The sequence below is a fragment of the Glycine soja genome, chromosome 12, assembly GCF_004193775.1.
Source record: "Glycine soja cultivar W05 chromosome 12, ASM419377v2, whole genome shotgun sequence".
Classification (NCBI taxonomy): Eukaryota; Viridiplantae; Streptophyta; class Magnoliopsida; order Fabales; family Fabaceae; genus Glycine; species Glycine soja.
Window position 1 is genome coordinate 26,198,998 of NC_041013.1, and position 20,888 is coordinate 26,219,885.

The window sequence follows — 20,888 nt, forward strand, 5'->3', positions numbered from 1 at the left end:
TGTCTCCATAGATCACATATTCACTATCTTTCGGAGAAATATGAATAATCTTTGATGCATATCCCGCCATATGTTTGGAGCAACCATTATCAATGTGTCAACTCTTCTCCGTTTTCATAGTCTTTCGCCATGAGACCCAGATTTATGATTTCATTTTCTGAATCACCTAAAGAATCCATGTCATTATCTTTCCAAGTGATGTATGCTTTTTTTTTCATTCTTTTCTTTGAAATTCCTCTTGTCAGATTTTTCCATTCTTCTTTTAAAGACAGGACAATCGAATCTCATGTGCCCAGGTTGATCGCATTCATAGCATTTTGAGGCTAAGGAGGAATCTTCTCCTTTCATCTTTGGATTGATATTTGATTTCCTTTGATTTCTTTTGTTTCTCATAAATTTATTGAATCTCTACACAAAAAATTTGAAATCATCATCTTCTTCTATTTCAGTCAAGTCCTCTTTGTCATTTTCTTCTTGAATAGAAGATGATGAGGCTTTGAGTGCTATTCCGTTCCTCTTTTTATCATTCTCTTCATGTTGATGGAGTCTCATAAGTTCCATTTCATGTTCTTGAAGTTTTCCAAAGAGAGTGGCAAGAGACATATTAGTGATATCTCTTGATTTTGCAATTGCCGTTACTTTTGGTTGTCATTGTCTGCTTAAACATCTCATCACTTTGTTAATGAGATCTTTATTAGAAAATACTTTTCCCTAATGATGCAAGATGATTAACTATATGAGTAAATCTCTTCTACATATCTTGTATGGTCTCATATTGATACATTCTAAACAGTTCATATTCATGTGTGAGAGTGTTTATTCTGGATCTCTTGACATCAGTTGTGCCTTCATGGGTTACTTGTAATGTATCCCACATTTCTTTTGCATTTTTACAATTTGAGACTCTAAAATATTCATCCATGCTTGATGCAGAAGTGATTATATTTTTAGCCTTTAAATTGTATTGAACCTTTCTTCTTTCATCATCATCCCATTCTTTTCTAGGTTTTTCTATAGTTGCATTTCCCACTACCATTGTAGGAATGAAGGGACTAAATTCATTGGCTTCCCATATATTTAAATCTGTGGCTTCAATAAAGATTTGTATTTGGGTTTTCCAATAGTGATAACCCTCGCCATTGAAAACAAGGGGCCTATTAATAGAATTTCGCTCAAGAAATGGAAAGTTAGATGAGGTCATATCTATTCTTGAAGTTTTTAAACATTTGACAAGAATCTTGCTCTGATACCACTTGTTGGATAAGTGGCCTCAATAACTTAAGAGGGGGGTGAATTAAGTTTCACAATTTTCCCACTAACTAATTTTAACCCCCTTTTAAATGATAGGCTTATAATGCAGGAGAAGAAGAAGAAGAAGAAGAAGAAGAAGAAGAAGCAATCAATTTAACAATGTTCTTTTAATTGCGTAAGATAAAATTGATTGCAATAAAATAAATGAGATAAGGGAAGAGAGAAATGCAAACTTGATTTCTACTGGTTCAGCCACTTCCCGTGCCTATGTCTAGTCCTCAAGCAACCCACTTGAGATTTTCACTAACTTGTAAAAAACCTTTTTACAACTTCTGAACACTCAAGGAATCCCTTTCCCTTATGTTCAGAAAACTCACAATTCAAGAGACAACCAGTCTCTTGATTACAATCGACTTTCTGAGAAGAACAGAAAGATTTCTTTCCTTTAGAGTGGATAATAAAATTTAAAGTTCTTGGATGAACTCTCAATAGATTTGCAAGTATTTGTCCAAGAGTTGTTGAGAGAGCATTTGACAATGAAGTTCTCTTGGAATATGTCTCTCTTGCTTTTTGAAAGTAGACACATATATATAGGCACATCGTACCTTTTCAAAATGGTTTGAAGAGATGTGTCTTTTCAAAAAGCTTTTTCTGAATATTTTCACTGATAATCGATTATAGGTTTCTGGTAATCGATTACACAGTTATATTTTGAAGGGTCATGACTTTTGAAATTGAATTTTAAGAGTTTCGTTGCTGGTAATTGATTACAAGTTCAAAATTCAAATTCAAAACATTTTTTAACAGTTATTTTTCAAAATTGCCTTCTGATTTGGATGTCTTGGAAATAATTTGTTTTAAGGCAAGGTTTGATCTTGATTTAATCTTGAAGCACGACTTTGTTTGTTGAAGCAACCTTGTATTAATCTTGAAGCAATGCTTATCCATTGAAGCAACCTTGTTTGATTCTTCTTTGTCGTCATCAAAATCATATATTCATACATTCACGCAACTTATTTAAAAACATATGAATTTAATTTCTTATTAATAATGTAAAAAAGGTTATATATTAAAAAAATTATTATTGATATGATTTTTAAAGTAAATACAAGAATTAAGAAACTTACCTAAGAATTAGCAGATTAAAAATCATACTATATATGAAGGCATGTATTAACTATAGCCTGGCAGAGAGGATTTAGGAACATTTTTGTTTACTCCAATTCTTTGGTAGCAATCAACCTGTTGACAAATGTGTTACACATTCTTGCTTATCGCTGATACAGGAAATTCATAGTGTTCATAACTATGAAGGCAAAATATATTGGAGATACATTTTGAGGGAATCAAATCAAGTTGTTGATCTTCTTGCAGATCATGAGATGTATTTGGCTACTCGTTTCCATATTTTTGAATTTGCTCCGCAACTCATTTATAATGCTCTAATAGCAGATTTTGCTGGTATTTGCTTTCCCTCCTAGAGTTTTCTAGATTTGCTAGTTAATAATAATATTCATTGAACAAAAAAAAGATTAAAAAATATATTACTCCTTATTGTGCATGAACAAAATAGTTAGACTGACTTTTTGTTAAAAGTTTCAACAAACACCCATTTCAATTATTCAATTAATATCACTCCGAACTATTGAAGATTAAATTAAATTAAAGCTAATTCCCTTTAAAATATCAAAATAATATTGTTCTCTATAATTAAAAGAAAAAAAACTAAGGAACTATTTGATTATTTTCCATTCTTTTTTGTTATTCAAAACTATTTTGTAAAATTATTACCTTTAAAAAAATTTCTAACAGAGAATATTTTTGTTTTTTGAATGGTAACACTTAAAAATAGTTCTCAAACAAGCCTTTAATTCACGTCTATTTTCTTTCAAAAAAATGAAATTACTATCTATTCACCCATGAAAATGTCAAAGCAAGGGAGATCTTATGATTGCACCTTCTGAACATTTCTTTGCGGTAAAGATTGTAGCAGCCGTTGGACTTTTCTCCTCAACAATACATAATTTAAAATTAAAACGCTTCAAACAAACTACTAAAATATGCATGGCACAACTTGATTTCTTAATGGAATGACTATATGAACAAACAATTATCAACTAGCCCGGCCATTTCATGTGCAGGCTCCCCAACATAACCAACGAAACACATAAGCCAGATTAAAAATGAACAAGGATCTTATGCCCTCCTATGGATTAAACATATTCATCTGCAATTATATACAGTATTTCAAGATAAAGGGCAGACATTATTCAAGAGAATATAATCTATGATGAGTTCAATATAACATGAAACAAATGTTTTTAGCCTGTATAAACTAAATGCAATTAATATAAGCCTTTATCAAGTCTCAACATTTGGTTGATCAAGGAATTGATGCAGCAGCAACAAGCATTTCACCAGACGCATTTCCCACTGCTGCCACCATTTCACCGGACATATTTCCCACTGCTGTCAGCTTTACACCAGATGGATTTCCCACTGTTGTTAGCATTTCACTGGACGAATTTCCCACAGCAGTTAATGGAAAGACTTTGTCACAATCCTTAGCTCCAACTTGTGTAAACTCATTAACAAGCATATTCACAAATGCAGCTAAAGATGTCCTAAACTGGACTGAGCTGCTACTGTCACCTTGATCAACATCTTGTGCCCCACCTTTGACCACACAACCAACTTGAGCACCATCAATGTATGCCTTGCATGCCACCAGAATATCATGAGCTCGGCTGCAAAAGTTCCCAGCAACAAAGTCCTTGAAATTCTGAAACCAAAAAAAAAATAAAAAACCTAAATGGTCAATTTTTTTACCACAAAAGAACAGAAGTTACAAATAATTTACAAAAATACACACACACACATATAAAGAAATTCATGGCTTCCTATTTACTATTCATTTATTTCCAAGGATTTGCATGATAAATTAATACTTCATTCATAACAGCAGTAAATATATCTTACCACATAATTATAAGAAAATCTTAGGTGAAAAACTGAGGAGAGTAGAAGGATATAAGATAAACTAGAGTGTCAACATACAGATGACAAGAAACATTTAGCATGCAATTTTGAATTGATACATATCATACACTGATGCTTCATGTTCTTTCCAAATAACCATTCAATAAACTGATGCAATGCATGCAATATGGCTTCACTACATGATAAGATATTCCAACAGTGTGCAATAAGGTATGAGTGAACATGACAAAGAACACTTTTTCAAACAATATACTTTGTTTGGTAGTTCAAGAATCAAACCTTTGGAGGCCTTCTCATTATGTATATCATTGTCCTCAATGATAGGATGAATGTGTCCTCATTGTACTTCAAAGAACTAATTTCACCATATTGCGAATTGCTTAAATGTGCATATTCAGGCTCATTAAAGAAAGGCTTCGCAACCAAGATTAGACCCTGTATAGAGACCAGAACCTGTAAAATTGTTGAAACACCTGGAATCCACTGCTCATTTTGATGGCCGGTCCAGGTGTTAAGAAGACTAAGACAAACTTTTCCACTACTATATAAATTTGGGTTGAGCCTAAGCCCGCCAGAATGGTAGTGAACTTGCTGCATTAAAAAATGACCCTTGAGTTCGACTTGAAAAAAAAAGCACAGTGAACATGAAAATAATTAATGTTCAATTCAGATATAGTATCCTCAACCACATACTGGAGGTACATGCGGATAGCCACTCGAGAAGAAAACATCAAAAAAGAAAAGGCCATCATGATAAGGTGTTCCCTTTGCTCCAATAATCACGGCCCTTAGAAGATCTATTCTCGATTCATAAACTCTGACAAATATTGAATCTGTTCAATATAAAATTAGGTGTCAAAGCAACAAGGGATTTCTCGAAAAGCCTGTTGCACATTGCTCATTATGATATTCAAAACATAATTTACAGCCATTTCTAACTTCTAGTTTCAGACCAAGTATCTTGACTCCACAAAGGGAATGATTCATGAACATTGTTTCATATGGATATATATTAAAAAAAATGCGTCCATAGCTAGTTTTTTGGTAGTATCCCTTTAGCATATTAATAAAAATCATGGATACAGTCATACAGTACAGATCTATTGGCTTGAAAAAGAAATCAATTTAATCAAATACAAAAAGTGAGACGGATAAGGAAAATATTTTAGCCAATTTATAACATGAATACTAATCAAACTAACTCTCACCTGGTAAATCCTTCTCCAATGACTTCCACTCTCCCTGGATTCTTTTAGCCCAATGCTTTGAATGCTATTCAGGAAATAAATTAACAGTAAACCTAAATAATTAAGATCAAAACTGGAGGAAAAAAACTGCATTAAAAGGTTACCTGTTCCATGGAAGAGTTGGCATGAACAAAGTGATGGTCTGAAACGTCTTCAATAACGTCAAATTGTTTAAAGCTTTGAAATTTCCTCAGAATTTCCCCTCTAGCTTCATCAGATATTGTAGCAACGGTATTATTGGCAGTTGCCTCATTATTTCCATCTCCCACAGAATTATAAACCCAAGAGTTATGAATCAATGGCCCAGGAGGGACATGAAAATGATGAGCAAAGGGAGCTGTATAATTATAATCATATGGATAATAATAATTATAATTAGGGAATGCCTGCAAATTATAAGCATTCGTCGACCACATCTGATTAATAGATTCAGATCCTGGATGATGATATGAAGGTCCAACAAAATTTGAATGATATGGATTGTAAACTGTCATCATTGAAACTCCAGCTTGTCCCCAATTTGGTGCCCCACCCGCAAGCGGTGTCCCGCCTACACCACTTGTAGGTGACAGTCCCCAATGTGGTGTTCCACTTATATGTGACAATCCCCATTCTGGTGCCCCACCTGCAGGTGGTGTCCCGCCTACACCACTTGCATGTAACAGTCCCCAATGTTGTGTTCCACCTACATGTGATAATTCCCATTTTTGTGTCCCACCCCCAGCAGGTGGCAGTCCCAAATGTGATGTTCCACCTATATGCGGTAATCCCCATTCTGGTGCCCCACTCCTTACAGGTTGTAGTCCCCAATGTGGTGTTCCACCTACATGCGACAATCCCCATTCTGATGTTCCACCCCCTACAGGCGGCAGTCCCCATTGTGGTGTCTCAAGAGGAGTCCCAGCTATACCACCTGCAGGTGGCAGTCCCCAATGTGATGTTCCACCTATATGCGATAATCCCCATTTTGGTGCCCTACTCCCTGCAGGTTGTAGTCCCCAATGTGGTGTTCCACCTACATGCGACAATCTCCATTTTGGTGTTCCACCCCCTGCAGGTGACAGTCCCCATTGTGGTGTCTCAAGCGGAGTCCCGCTTACAGCACCTGCAGGTAGCAGTCCCCAATATGGTATTCCACCCACATGTGAAAATTCCCATTTTAGTGCCCCACCAACAAACAACAATCCCCAATCCAGTGCCCCATCTGCAGGTGGCAGTCCCCAATGTGGTGTTCCACCTGCAAGCGGCAGTTTCTTGGCCTCAAAATTGTTTACAAATTTATGGTTAGAAGAATAACAAATGTTAGGCTTCTTCTCACTCTCAAAAGATTTAGATGACCCCATTTCCCATGGCAACTTTAACTTCCGCCTCCTTTGTTGTGAGCCATTTGATTTCTTCTTACTCAGGGGAGTTTGAGAGTATTGTACTCCAGGAGGGTCCTTAATAGTAGGCTCTAGTGACAATGAAGACTGAGATGTCATATAATCTTTTGAAAAAAAATCAAAGCAATTGTCATCATCTTCTTCATCATTTGAGCTCTCAGAACTAGAACTATGACCATAAGTCCATCTAGATTTACCTATCACATCCTCACACACTTCCTGAAAATGATTTCAGGCAAAAGGTTACAGTCTTTTAATATGATCGAAAAGATAAAATCAACAATCTGTATGAAACAATAGATAGTTTACCATGTTTTGATGGGTGGTCTGAATCGCTTTCCCCTTGCCAACTTTCTGACCAAATAATATTAACTTGGTAGAATCATTGTCTTTGTCTGTGTTGATCACCTCATGATGAAAAATGGCCTACAAAAGTATAATACAATTAATATACAAGTCTGAGAAAGAAAAACATAAAGCTCCCGGAGACATCATTTGAAATGTATGTCAAGTACATAATGATGTAATCCAATCAATTGAGTTAATCTAAATTATCTCCCAGCCAAAATTAAGAAAGCAAGCAGCACTTATCAAAATTATGTTGAAGACCAAAAACCATTAATAAGCAATTCAACAAAACAACACATTCCCAGCAATGATACAATTGGAGAAGAAACACTACACGATTAGGAATTACAAACACGAGATATTAACAACTCATTAGTGTTAAACCTACTTAGTGTTACCAACTTAAAACAACCCAATTTTAAATATAATTTTATTTTGTAAAATTAATTGACATGCTTGTCAATTCTTGAATTGTTGAGGATCCAAACCACTTTATTCCTTCCAACAATAGCATAATTTTGTCAAAATTCTTGCAGTTTTTGTTTTTCGGACACAACTAAAAATAAACCTGAAAAGATATGATCACGACTACAATGATATGATACCCAATCATAGCTAACTCGCCAACCAATGTACCAAAAATTCCGAAACTTGGTAATAACAATGTAATCATTTTAAAAGATCTGAAGTTAATATATCAAAAGGATATTAAATAATTTTTAAAAAAAAAATGGAAAAAATACAAGTGTTTTCTTAACTTATTTTTTTTGGTTAAATTAATTTTTTTTATCATGTAATTGATTGCTTAGTTTCAATTTGATACTCTAATTTTTTCAGGTTCATCAATTTGATCCTTTAATTTTTAAAATCAATTCAATTTAGTCTTGTCGTCAAAATTAAACCACATAGCGGCGGCTTTAAAACATCACAAAATGCAATTTCTTAATACTGGAGAACTAAATTGAATTAATTTTAAAAATTAAAGGAAAAATTAAACCCAAATAAAAAAATTAATTTAAGGAGAAAAATCTAATTTAAACCTTTTTATTAGACCAAATTAATCCTCTCATCTATTTATTACACTAAGTTGACGACTTGCATGGACATGTCACATGTTTGCCACAACCCAAATCAACACTGTTAGTGTAAAATCTAACGAAATGGCCAATTGAGTCTATCAGATACAATTTAAAAGACCAGTGTAAATTTGTTTTATGAAACTAGAAAAAGTGAGGGAGAAAAATGCAACTTTGAATTATTTTTTTACAATGTTGCAATGAAAATGCTATCCCCTCAGTGAATTTCCAACCACTTTTAATCCCTCACCTAAAAACACCAACCCAGAAAATTAGGCTCATAGCATGCAAATCCCGAAACCTCAAACTCCACAAATGCATGCCATGATGACATAAAAAAAGCCTTTAAAAAAACCAAAAATTAACCAAAATCCAAATTGATCAATCAAAACACAATCATCCCCCAGACCACAAATTTAAACAAAAAAAAACAAAACAAAAGGTTTAAAAACAAAAAAATCAATCAAAACTCAACATGAAAAAAAGAAAATATTGAATTAAAAAAAGATTAATGAGGTGAGGATAGTGAGATATATACCTCTTTTTGTTTAATTGAATTACAAGTGTTGTTATTGTTTGTAGTCGGAGGTGGAATCTCAATGACGTTCGGATCCATTTCCTAGTGAGAATTGCTTCCATTGAAACAAATTCTACTCCTGCAAAAAAAATATAGCATTTCAATGCAGAGATTGAAAGAGTTTTAGAATTGGAGAGTGAAAGAAAGAGAAAGCAAGTAATCACTTAAAATGTTGTTGGAACTCGATGGGCAAAGTCATGGCAAAGAAGAAGAAGAAGAAACAAAGAGAATGGTGCGTTTTAGAGAGCAAAAGAAAACGAGAGAGTGCAAGAGAAAGTGAAGAAGCAATGAGGGAGATTTTTATGGTAGGGGGTCACGCCTTGTCATGAACACCATCATGGCTTGCAACGATGCCATTTGAGTGTGTATTTCTTTTCTCTCTTTGTTTCCTCTTGTTTTCTAAAAGGACAGTGTTTTGGGTTAAATTTATGTATCTACCACTAGGGTTTGAATGAGGTCATAAGGGTGTGTCAATGAGAGACGTTTCTCTGCATTTGAGTTTAGCTGCACTTGTCTTGCATTTGCCAATAAAACAAAAAAATTGCTTTGTTTGGTAGTCAAGTTATTATATAGGTTAAATTAGTATTTTAGTTCTCTAATTTATTATTTAGGTTCAATTTTGTACTCTATTATTTTGTTTAATTTGGTTATTTAATTTTTAAAATTGATTCATTTTTTAGAAAATATATATTTTGTAACGGTTTTAAACCATTTAGTGACGGTTTTGAACCATTACAAAATGTGATATATAATTTACACCGAAGAACCAAACTTAATCCATTTAAAAAATTAAAAGATCAAATTAAATTTAAAAAATTAAATGATCAAATTAAACCTAAATAATAAAATAGAGAAACAAAATACTAATTTAACCTATTATATTTAACCATATTTATTATAATGTGTGGAATGATAATAAATGTGAAATTTGAGAAGTAAATTACCGACCGCTTGCATTAACTGATATATGATGTAATAATAAATAAATACTTTTGACTTTAATTATAATAATAGTTTTGTTAAATACTTAAAAGAAAATAATTTTATCTTTTATAATAATTATATTATCATAGTATGATAATTTTATTTGGTTGATTAGAATTACTACTTCCTTAACTACTTTTATATTCTCATAAAAAATAGTACTTGATGGCTAAAAACATTGCATTCGTTATATTTATGTAATATTAATGCATTTGTATATTGAATAAATATATATTACATATTAATATGTGATTAGTTTTATATTTAAATTTTGTATGCAAAAAATTCTTGATGGAGACTTGATTTTACCATGTTATAAATGTTTAAAATTTGAATATTTTTCATAATATATATATATATATATATATATATATATATATATATATATAATGAAAAGTAAAATTTAAACTTAAGAATTAGGCCGACCTTAATAATATATCTCATAAAATATATTTATGATACTAAATGAAAAACAATGTAATTATTGTATTTTGAAAATCTGTTCAAAGATGTATACTAATAACATTCCATTTATTGTTATAAAGGATCGATATTGATGTGAAAACAGTAATGGTTGATAAATATTTAATTTATATTATTAATTATTTCTAATTAGTCAAGTATTTGATAATAAATCATTTTTGTATTTGAAATTAATTAACATTTGGTATTTTTTATATATTAGTTGCCATTTTCTATTGTAAACGTTTTGAAAAAATGTTACACTTTGTAAGTGGCTCATGAGTTATGACTCTTGGCTCAACAAAATCTAATCTTTCCGAAATAACTATTCTAATGCAGCAACTTTTTTTTTTCAAAAAGAAAGATCGACTTAAATAAATATTTAGACAGTTCTATGGGTTTCAAAAATTGTATTCTTGCATTCTCTTCCACCTCTAGATAACTACTATAAAGAGTTTTAGGCTGTTTTTTTTTTAAAAAAAAATTAAAAAAATGCTTTAAATGCTTTCAATTCTTAATATTAAAATCAAATCATACAAATCACAAACTCTTTCCTTTGATATCCTGTTTACAAAATTTATATAACTATAACCATCAAATACAAACAAAAAAATAGTGTAAACTTTTTTTAAATTAGAATAATTAATTGATACTTATATACTTTTTTATTCAATTCATACTTATATATGAAAATTGAGACCTTGACTTTACTTTTTTCTTCTTATCTCTGTTTCCTCCACCGACATTATAGAAAGAGTCGGATGAAAGTGGAAATTTCATTCAAGACAGTTTGTTTTTTTTTTTACAAGGCATTTAAGACAATTATTCAATGTAATTTGTCTCTTTAGCTATATATAATTTACTTTCCCACTTTGAAAAGTTGAGCATATTCAGGGGACGGTTGAAATTGTTTGAATGATCTTGACGAAGAGAGAGGTAAAGATTTAGCTACGCTTGTTAAAAATCGGATTCTGAGCTAAGATTTACTAAGCCCATATTTTTGTGTTGACCATAATCATTAGTCAACAGTCGTTGATTAAAACATGAACGGTGGAGATTAAAACTACGATGGGGCATGGTGGTATACCGAGTCCACTAGAATAGAACCTAGAAACTAAAAGTGTATTTGTTTTCTCTTTTGGAGCAAAAGTAGTATAATGAATTAATGTTTCTTAAATGATTTAATTAATGTTCTATTTTGGAAGCTTGGTAGTATATTTTGAACTTTGGTCAGTAAAACATATCAGAAAGTGGAAAGTGGAACCCCATAAATGCGAGATATGAGAAGTGGAAAATTGAAACTATAATAAAGGATGATAATAAATTAGTTTTGGTTTTTTCTTGCTTTCTTTGTCAAACGTAACTGAAGACGCGAAGACGGTGTGGGATTCATGAGAAAAGAGAGGAACCATAATAATAAATCTTGACTTTTTCTTTGCTTTCTTTTGTCCAATGTAATGCAAGCTGAAAATGCGAAGATGGTAGAAGAAAGAGAAAAAAAGAGACAAACAAAAAGAGGTGAAATCATTCGTCAAAACAAAAATTAATTTTAATTCATTTTTGTCTTAAAAAAATGAGTAAATTGCCTCAACTATCCATGGTTTCAAAAAATTATATAAACAATCAACTTTTTTTAATCACCATAATAATTTTCTTTGTAAGAAGTGTTAGTTTAATCTATAAAGAGGTCTAAGAGTAATATTTTCAAACATCAAAAGAGAGTTTTAGTGTAACATAAAAGAGAATTTCAACCTAATATTTTTAAATATAGGATTAGTATAGGGATTGAAAAAAGAGTGATGTTATATGTAATTTGAAAAAAGTCCACAGAGTGTGAGTATTGAATTTAATTATATTAAGATTTTATTTGAATTTACTTTGACTTCAAAAGAAATTAATTTACTTTCAATATAAACTTTTTATTCATTATTAATCATATTATTAAAAAAATATTCAAGAAGTATTGTTTATTATATGAGAAGTATTAATTATTTTAATAAAAGACAATATTTGATGATAATGTAGACAAATTTATACTAATAGTAAACTAAATTCAAATTAAACTGGTCATAAATCAATAGACATTACTTTTATGTATATTTAGAAATTGTATATTTATACAAATTAAATACAAAAAATACTTGTTCAGATCATGCCTTGCATAGGATTACATAGGTTGATCTAACATGGGGGATTTGAATAATTTACTCAAAATCCTATTTTCAAATTTCATTGTTATAGTCATTAAAAAAAAACACCATACATAAGTACTTTAGGTTCAATAAAAAAGTACGTTAGGTAAAAAAAATTAAAAATAAATGTGAAATTTGACTAAACTTATGTATGTATTAATACGAAAATATTTAAATAATTACTAAATCACCAATAAATGAGAAATTACATGAAATAATTACTTAAAAAAAATTACAGTAGAATTTAAATTTTTTATAAATTCACATTTTTATTGTGTATCTTGTGTATGATTATTGTTTACTTTTTGTATATTACAGTGAAGAATCAAATCTTAATTAAATTATTTAAGGAATCCAATTATATCATCGTCATTTAATAATTATTAAATATGATAAAATGATTAATTTTAATACATAGTCAATATAAAAAAAATAAATTATTAATCATTTTGAAATTATCCCAAAATATTTATTTAATTATATTTTTAAATACTTTATGACAATGGTTTGTGTGTAAATTGTATATGTTTATGTATTTATATGTTTTTTTTCCTTTTTTTCATTTAGTTTAACAGGCTTTATAATATAATATTATTTTTTTTAATTGAAACTCAATAGTGTAGACCCTTTGCTATGCCAAAACACAATTGCCCAACCTCCAGCTCTCATTTAGGGTTCGAAGTTCTTCATACGAAATATGGTCTTGCATTTTTGGTTTAGTGTTCATCGCTCTTTTGTTGGGATTTTCAATAAACCTTATAAAATACCAAATGAGCACCATAACACATTATGTCAGATTATCAAGAGGTTTTAAGGAATACCTGGATCCATGGAGCTTGATTAACACGCAGCGGAATCTGACAGTGGTCACGAATAATTGGTTTAATGACCTTCCTCAACCAAATCAGCTTCTTCCTTATGGGACCTTCGTTTTCTCTTCAGATGGGGAGAGGAGAAACTATTTATTGATTTGGTGTATTGGGGATCATAACCATGCCTTATGTTTTAAACCTATTAGGGTTCTCATTATCCTCTAATGGGCCAAACTGGTTTCCGCTCATTAAGCCCATATCAATTTTCTGGCAGTCTAATGGGCTCACTTAAATAGATCACTTTATATTGAACCCATTTAAATGTAAATAACTAATATAAATGTTATAATATAATATGCAGCCCATATTAATTAATTAGGAATTATCAAATTCCTAACAATCTCCCACTTGAGCTTCATATTAACCTTAGACATTTATATCACAAAAATCTTTAGGCACGCAACCGTATGTTATTTACTTTTAGACTCCTTTTATACAATCTGGTCCATCTCATATAGCAACAGGAAACCACTGCAGTTTTAATCACAATTTAGCTTGACTAAGCGACAATGATCACCACTGTTACTCATACTTGATGACATAGATCAAATATAGATAAGCGGCATGGAAATTACATACAATGTGATCTTAATCATGTCTATTTCCAACTAGTCCAAACTTTATTATTTATAGAGATCAATCCAAAATGCAATACAAATATTGCACACAAACAAACTTATAATGAAATGATAAACTTCAACTTTATTTCTGCAGAAAATACAAATAACAAAATGTTTGCAAACCATAAGATATAGAACATGAGTAAGACTCCCACTAAACTAAGGTACTGTCAGGAATTATACCCATATGAGCAGTGTGCTTGTGAAAAAAAAAAACTTTAGTGTCATACCTTTAGTAAGTGGATCAACTAGCATGGAATGAGTTCCTATATGTTTTATGCAAATCTATATTTTCTGGATTCTTTATTTAACAACCAAATACTTTATGTCAACAAACTTTTATTTGGTTGAATCCTTAATAAGACTGCTAAGATATTGTCTCAATAAACACCTGATGGCTACTTGATGTTGGCGACAACAGGCAAACCGGTTACAATAATTTAGCAATCATAAATTCTAGTATGATGTCTCATAGCAAAATATTAACTCCACCAACGTGGTTAAATGTGCATCCTTATGTAGAGTGATTGTTATTAAGACATTCTGAAAAATAGAAGTCATAATACCCAATGATCTCTAAACTTCTAGACTTTCAATATGAAAACACGTAGTTTCTTGTTCTATTCAATTAACGCGTAATGTGTTTTACTACTTCTAGTTTTACATATCAAGATTACTCATATATCACCTTAGGGCTCCCTTTTCAAACTCTAAATTTTACACATGCAGATTTGGGATTCACATAATATGAGTAATTTAAACCATAGTAGTAACAACAACAATAATTAAAGAAGAGAACAACAAACATGCAATGCAAAAATAATCTTTATATTAAATTTCAAGACCCAAACAAGATACCTAGCGCACCATTAATCCTCAATCTTGGGATTGAAAAAGACTAACTGCAAGTGGTACTCTCAATGCATTGATCAAACATTGGTGATAAATCCTGTCAAACAAAGGTTACCTTTGGACACTCCATTGCTCACATGGAAAACTTATATGATGATTATTCCGGTCAAATAATGATTGTCTTTGAACATTTCATTATTCACATGGAAAATCAAACTATTTATAATCATCACATGTTTACCATTTCAAGCATGTAATTATTCTGTCAAATTGTGTCTTTCTTTGGACCGAGCATAATTTACATGAATAATTTCATGCAACATCTATGTAAATTCAATCAAATAAATTTATGCAACAGAGGTTACTTTGGCAACATGTTGTTTCAATCAATTTAACCAAAAATACAAGATAATTTAATACAATAAATGGGAGGTCTTAAAATTACACAAATTTTCTTAAAATTACACAATTTAACCAAAATAATCCTTTAAAGATACTAGAGAAAAAGTTTCTTTATAGTCAATGTCTTCCTTCTGAGTAAAGCCTTTAGCAACTAAACGAGCCTTATATCTCTCGATATTATCCTTTGAATCCTTCTTGGTTTTCAATATCCATTTACAACCAATAGGTTTCACACCTTCAAGCAATTCGACTAGATTCCAAAATTCATTGTCATTCATAGACTTCATCTCATCCTTCATGGAATCAATCCAATTTTGAGAGTTAAAACTGTGCATAGCTTGATAGAAGTTGATTGGATCATCCTCTGTTAAACCAACACCATCCTTATGTTCTTGGTGAAATCACTACTAAAAAAACAGCATTTTACGACAGGGATTCTACGACGGTTATTTGGGAACCGCCTTAGAATGTTATATATAATTATTTTAACAATAAGAGCATTTTACGACATTCATTCTAAGACGGTTAATGAAAACCACCTTAGAATGTTATATATAATTAAATTTACCACAGGTTTTATCAAAAAATTGTTTTAAGTCATTTGGAATAATAAAACAAAATGCGTAACTCGGTGTCTCCTTTCTTGCTGAAACTCTAACCCCTAGCCTCAATCAACATCGTTTCGCCTTCCATGACTCCAGAGTATTTTCACCACTCCACTCTCTTTCTTTCCTCGCCACTCCACTCTCTTTCTTTCTTCTTTTCTCTTAGTGCGTAAACCATGGCTTTGTTGGTGGAGAAAACCACACAAGTGGTCACGAATACAAGGTCAATGACCTTTCCTAGGGCCACGCCGATGCTCCTGCTGCATCTTCTCCACCCAAGACCACGCCGCTGCCACTATTGCACCGAGCATGCCCTCGATTGGGGCCCCGATGAAGGACCCAACCTCATCGTTGATGACGGTGGTCACGCTACCTTCCTCATCCATGAAGGCATCAAGGTCGAGGAACTTTATGAGAAGACCGATGAACTCCTCGACCCCAACTCCACTAACAACGCTGAGTTCTAGATCGTGCTTACCATCATCAGAGATGGGTTGAAGACCAATCCCACCAGGTACCGCAAGATGAAGAGCGTCTTGTAGGGTTTCTGTGGAAACCACCACTGGAGTTAAGAGGCTCTATCAAATGCAACCGAATGGCACTTTTCTCTTCCCTGCTATTAATGTCAATGACATTGTCACCAACAACCAGGTAATATTTCTTTTTCCCCCAGATCTAGTGCCTTTTTGTGTTAAAATATAGGATTGAGTTCATATATGTTGTTTTTGGATGGGTTTTGTGGCATTAGTGAAATGGGGTTTTGAACCTGTCAACTGCTTGACTAATGTCCTCTAAGAAGTCTGGATTGGTATTGGGTGCTATTTTAGTGTGTTTGGATCTATGTGTTGAAAAAGCTTGACTAATTATCTTGTCATTAACCCATAGATGACTGATTATGATGAGTATGGCACGCCTGTGGATCGAGAAACAATTATGAAAGAGCTTGAGACTTTCTACAGACAGCGATCCATCGAATTTAAGCCTCTTAAGTTTTATAGAGAGCCACTCAATTGTCTTAAGTACGTATAATATCCCCTGTGATGCATTCATGGAATTTAAGCCTCTTAAGTTTTATACTGTAGTTGTGCTTTTAGTACTACTGTTTGTTATGCTTTCCCTATGTTTGATGGCCTAGGTAGAGTTTATATACTCAAGAGCTACACAAATGATTGCAGACACTAGTTGTAGGCTATAGCACAAAGAGAACTGATGTCGTGGAAGTCAAGCATTTTTTGACTTTGTCCTCAGTCCTCTTGTCAACTTTACAAAGATCCTATCATTTAGTATTTGTCATTCATCTAATAAATCCTTTTTGAATTTCGAAAGATATGGTAGGGCTATGTTCAAATAGTTGTTGTTTGACTTGTGGAGACCTGGTAACTGCTTCAGCCTATGTGATTTGGTCTTGTACTTTCCTTATAGTAGGTTCATGAGCCACAACCCAGATTCTTTTTTTTTTGTCCTGTAACTTCATTTTGATTAATAGACAATTTATTTATAAATTTTGGAACAGAATATATCATTACATTTTTAGTTTATTTGACATTGGGTTTGCCTCTTGTTAGGCTTTAGATATCATGTTGAGAATGAAAGAGAGTGAGAGACACGATGACTTGTGTCAAAATTACACAGCGGAGCATATATTTATATTAGGAGTCAAGGGGTCTTAAATACAATAATATTTACAAGAATATACAGTCACTCTAGAAGACATAATTGCATAACATATATACTAGCTAGAAAAAAATATATAATATACCATATTTACAAGTATTACTATGATTACATAATTTCCATCATGTTTTGGTCCCTTTGCTAGTTATTGATTACCAATAAGTGATAAAGTTGATCTTATTGATTGATTATATGTAGGTAACTGGATCCAAGTTGTGGCGGCAAGTAGGAGAGTCTTTACATTTTAGCATTATTCCTTTTCTGTTTTATTGTTAAGAGAATAGCCAATGATTGGCTCAGAAATTAGTTATATAAATATCTGAATGATTGACTCAGAAATTAGTCATATATGAGCCAAAAAATTTAAGCCAAGTTTGTTGCTTTACCTTCCCACTTGTGTTATCTTGCCATTGTCATGGTTTGAGTAATTCATACTATATTATTCAACAAAACTTTGTAAACGAAAGTGACAGCATATAAATATATTTTTCCTCAAGTTTATACTGTATAATCTTACATTTTTTCTTTTTAATTTTGTTTTATTAATATCTTAAACTAATTTGCTTCTTGGCAGCTACAATTTGAAGATTTTTAAACATTGATGCTATTATGTTTTATTAATATCTTAAATTGGTAATTCTGTTTATGGGTCATTATTTAGTCTTCAGCTTCACAAGAAAATATAAGTTATATCTTTTTGTAGCATGTGTCTACTTGGTTATCATTACATTGTTAAATGAAAGAAACTAACATTGGTATCACCAGAAATACACTTCAACCCACGAAGAGCATTTTTGGTAAAGGTGTTATAGTACTATTATCATTTGGCTTATGAGCACGGGCTCTATCTACTCAACTGTTAAGGTGTGTTTGGATTGCCATTTCAAGCTTCCAAACATCAGTTTGATAGAAGGAACTCTTGTATTGAATTTAAAGAGAATGTTGTTGGTTATGTTGGATGTAACTTTTTCCCAAACACATTAAATTAATCTTGACTATTGCAATCTCTATTTGCAAACCTGAATTTTCTCTTTTCTTAAAGGGGATGAAAATACTAGACATTTTTTTTAAAAAAAAAAAGAAGAAAAACTTACTTGGCACTTTATAGAGAAGTCATTAGTCTTAAAAGCCAAAGCTATATTAGGAAGGGAGAGCCTCTACTACAAATGAGGGGTTAGTGTTTCACAGGTCATGGCCCTATGGTTTGATCCAAAATCTATACAATATCAATTAGGATTTATCAGCTAATAAATGATAATTCATATTCGAAGTTGGGAGAAAATTGCAGCCAATTATAACTAATATCAGTTGCTATTTTTTTTCTGGTATAAATTAGCTGCAATGTCACATCATGATCTTTATGGTCTCTACGTATTTGTAATTAAAATTCATTCTTATGCATCAAATGTGTAACAGTATTATCTAATTTCTGTGAAGTCTGATTGATATGGCATCCTACTCTATACTCACTTTTTGCTTATGATATGGTAATTTGATGGATTAAGCTAATTATGCAAGATCATGTAGGGATGCAAATCAAGAGGTATCAAACTTTGTGGGGCACTTGCTCCAGCTGGAATGATTGTTGCATGGACCTCTAAATGCCTTCCTAATTATCAAAGAGAGAAGTATGTTGTAGTAACAATTGTTGATTGCCGCACGCTTCTTGATCCAGTCCTTCCCAGTAACCATGCTGGTAAGCCATATTTTGTAGTCATTTTTGTTTGTTTTATTATGCTGCTGCTGCTACTTTGGCATCATGCCTAATTGGTTTACTTGATGCATGCTCTTCTTTTTTCAGGATGTGTCCTGCGTGTAACAAAATTATATCATGGCATCAACCACAAGAAAATCAATTAGAAGAACTTGAGAGAGGGGGTAGGGGAGTAGCTTATTAGTATTGTTTCTTTATAGTTAACAAACTTCTATAAAATTGATTAAATTTATATAAAATTATGCTAATTTTTTTTTGTTTGTCCAGCTTAATCTTGAAATTTATACTAAGGATAAGGAATCTGAGTTCTCAATGTTAGTTGATCGTGCCACTGGTGGAGCCAGCATCAAAGATGGTGAGGTGGAATTGATGCTTCATAGGTATTCAAGCTTTCTTTTATTAATGCTAATTCAATATTATTTTATTGCAAACAAAGTATTAACACAATGTTTACTACTCAAGGCGTATTCTCCATGATGATAGTCGAGGTGTTGGGGAACCACTTGATGAACAAGTTTGCGTGATCAACAATAATAATACATTTGAAGGACTAACAGTATGACAATGTCATCAATTAAATTATACTTTGTATCCTCTTTACTATTGACTGAGTGACAAATTTAGTTTGTTTCTATGAAAGATGTGGATTGAAACAATTCCATTTTACTAGCTTGGTAGAAAAACTAGAAAGTAGAAAATGATTGTGTTTTCTTTTCTTCTATCTATATATTGAATATCCATCTCTATTTTTTTCCTTCTATGTAATATTAGGTCAGAGGAAATTATTATATCAGCATCCACAAGCTTGGAGTTGGTTAACGTTGGCGTCGTACAACTGCTCAGGAAATTTATTTTCCATTCTTAGTGGCTTTTACACATGAGGTATGACTCAGCTGCATGTACTTACAGTCTTACACTAGCTATGTCTGCTAAATTCGGCTCCAAACTCCAACAAACTCCATGCAGAATAAGCAGCTCTTTTATTGAATGATGATATAAGGATGATTAATAATTTAAACATAATATTGCTCTCTTTTTTATCAATAGTTTTAAAACTATTATAAATGAATGAACAAAAATATTCAAATTAATAAATAAATATTTACTACTATATTTTAAATTAATGTATTTGGCAATGATATTAGAATGATGTTAGGGCATGTTTGATAGGAGATCAAAATTTTATTTTTAAAAAATTATAGGTTGAAAAAATTAATTTCTCATGTTTGATATGTATTTTAAAAAAATAACATTCATCATAAAAGAGGTTTCTTAGAAATACTTTTTAATTAATTTTTTATGAAATTTTTTATTGACCTGTGTAGTAGTTAAACAGAATCACCCTTTAGGAGGCATTTGTTTCAACGTATATCTTTACAAGAATACTATGAAAATGAGTGTTATTTCTTTGTAAATTCAAAACATGTTTGGTTATGATTTAATCTTTTTGGTGATATTTTCCAAAATTATAATGTTTCAACGTTGCTATTGATGCCTTTTCTATGTTTCATGCAGCATCTATGCTTAACTGGACTTTGATATCTTTGCTTGATTTGATGGCATTTCTTCTCATTCAGTACACTGCTTGTAGAAAGGGTGAGAAGCTTGCTCTTATCCTTGTTTAACTCGC

The 20,888-nt window shown here is 31.8% G+C and overlaps 1 protein-coding gene and 1 long non-coding RNA gene across 3 annotated transcripts; one reads left to right on the plus strand and one right to left on the minus strand.

The window, feature by feature from the left end:
• Window positions 1-3,302: 3,302 nt before the first annotated feature.
• Window positions 3,303-9,355, minus strand: LOC114379645. 2 transcript variants are annotated; one of them, XM_028338332.1, is made up of 9 exons: window positions 9,046-9,355; window positions 8,843-8,960; window positions 7,190-7,306; window positions 6,817-7,099; window positions 5,603-6,735; window positions 5,460-5,523; window positions 4,945-5,084; window positions 4,531-4,842; window positions 3,303-4,033 (listed from the first exon to the last, which is right to left on the minus strand). In XM_028338332.1, the coding sequence occupies exons 2-9, from the start codon at window positions 8,918-8,920 to the stop codon at window positions 3,635-3,637; spliced, it is 2,526 nt and encodes an 841-aa protein (XP_028194133.1). In that variant the 5' UTR covers window positions 8,921-8,960; window positions 9,046-9,355; the 3' UTR covers window positions 3,303-3,634. The 2 variants fall into 2 exon arrangements, with proteins under 2 accessions (XP_028194133.1, XP_028194132.1); XM_028338331.1 differs by having other exon boundaries at window positions 5,603-7,099.
• A 10,190-nt stretch (window positions 9,356-19,545) lies between these two features.
• Window positions 19,546-19,782, plus strand: LOC114379777. The gene is made up of 2 exons (XR_003659602.1): window positions 19,546-19,638; window positions 19,721-19,782. It is a non-coding gene; the product is annotated as an uncharacterized LOC114379777 (long non-coding RNA).
• The last annotated feature ends 1,106 nt before the right edge of the window (window positions 19,783-20,888 follow it).

Coding starts and splice junctions, on each gene's coding strand:
- LOC114379645 (XM_028338331.1), bottom strand. CDS start 8,920: ATGGATCCGAACGTCATTGAGATTCCACCTCCGACTACAAACAATAAC. Junction 7,307..8,842: donor ATTCAATTAAACAAAAAGAG/GTATATATCTCA, acceptor ATACTTTTGTAG/GCCATTTTTCATCATGAGGT. Junction 4,034..4,530: donor TAATGAGAAGGCCTCCAAAG/GTTTGATTCTTG, acceptor TTTTGGTTTCAG/AATTTCAAGGACTTTGTTGC.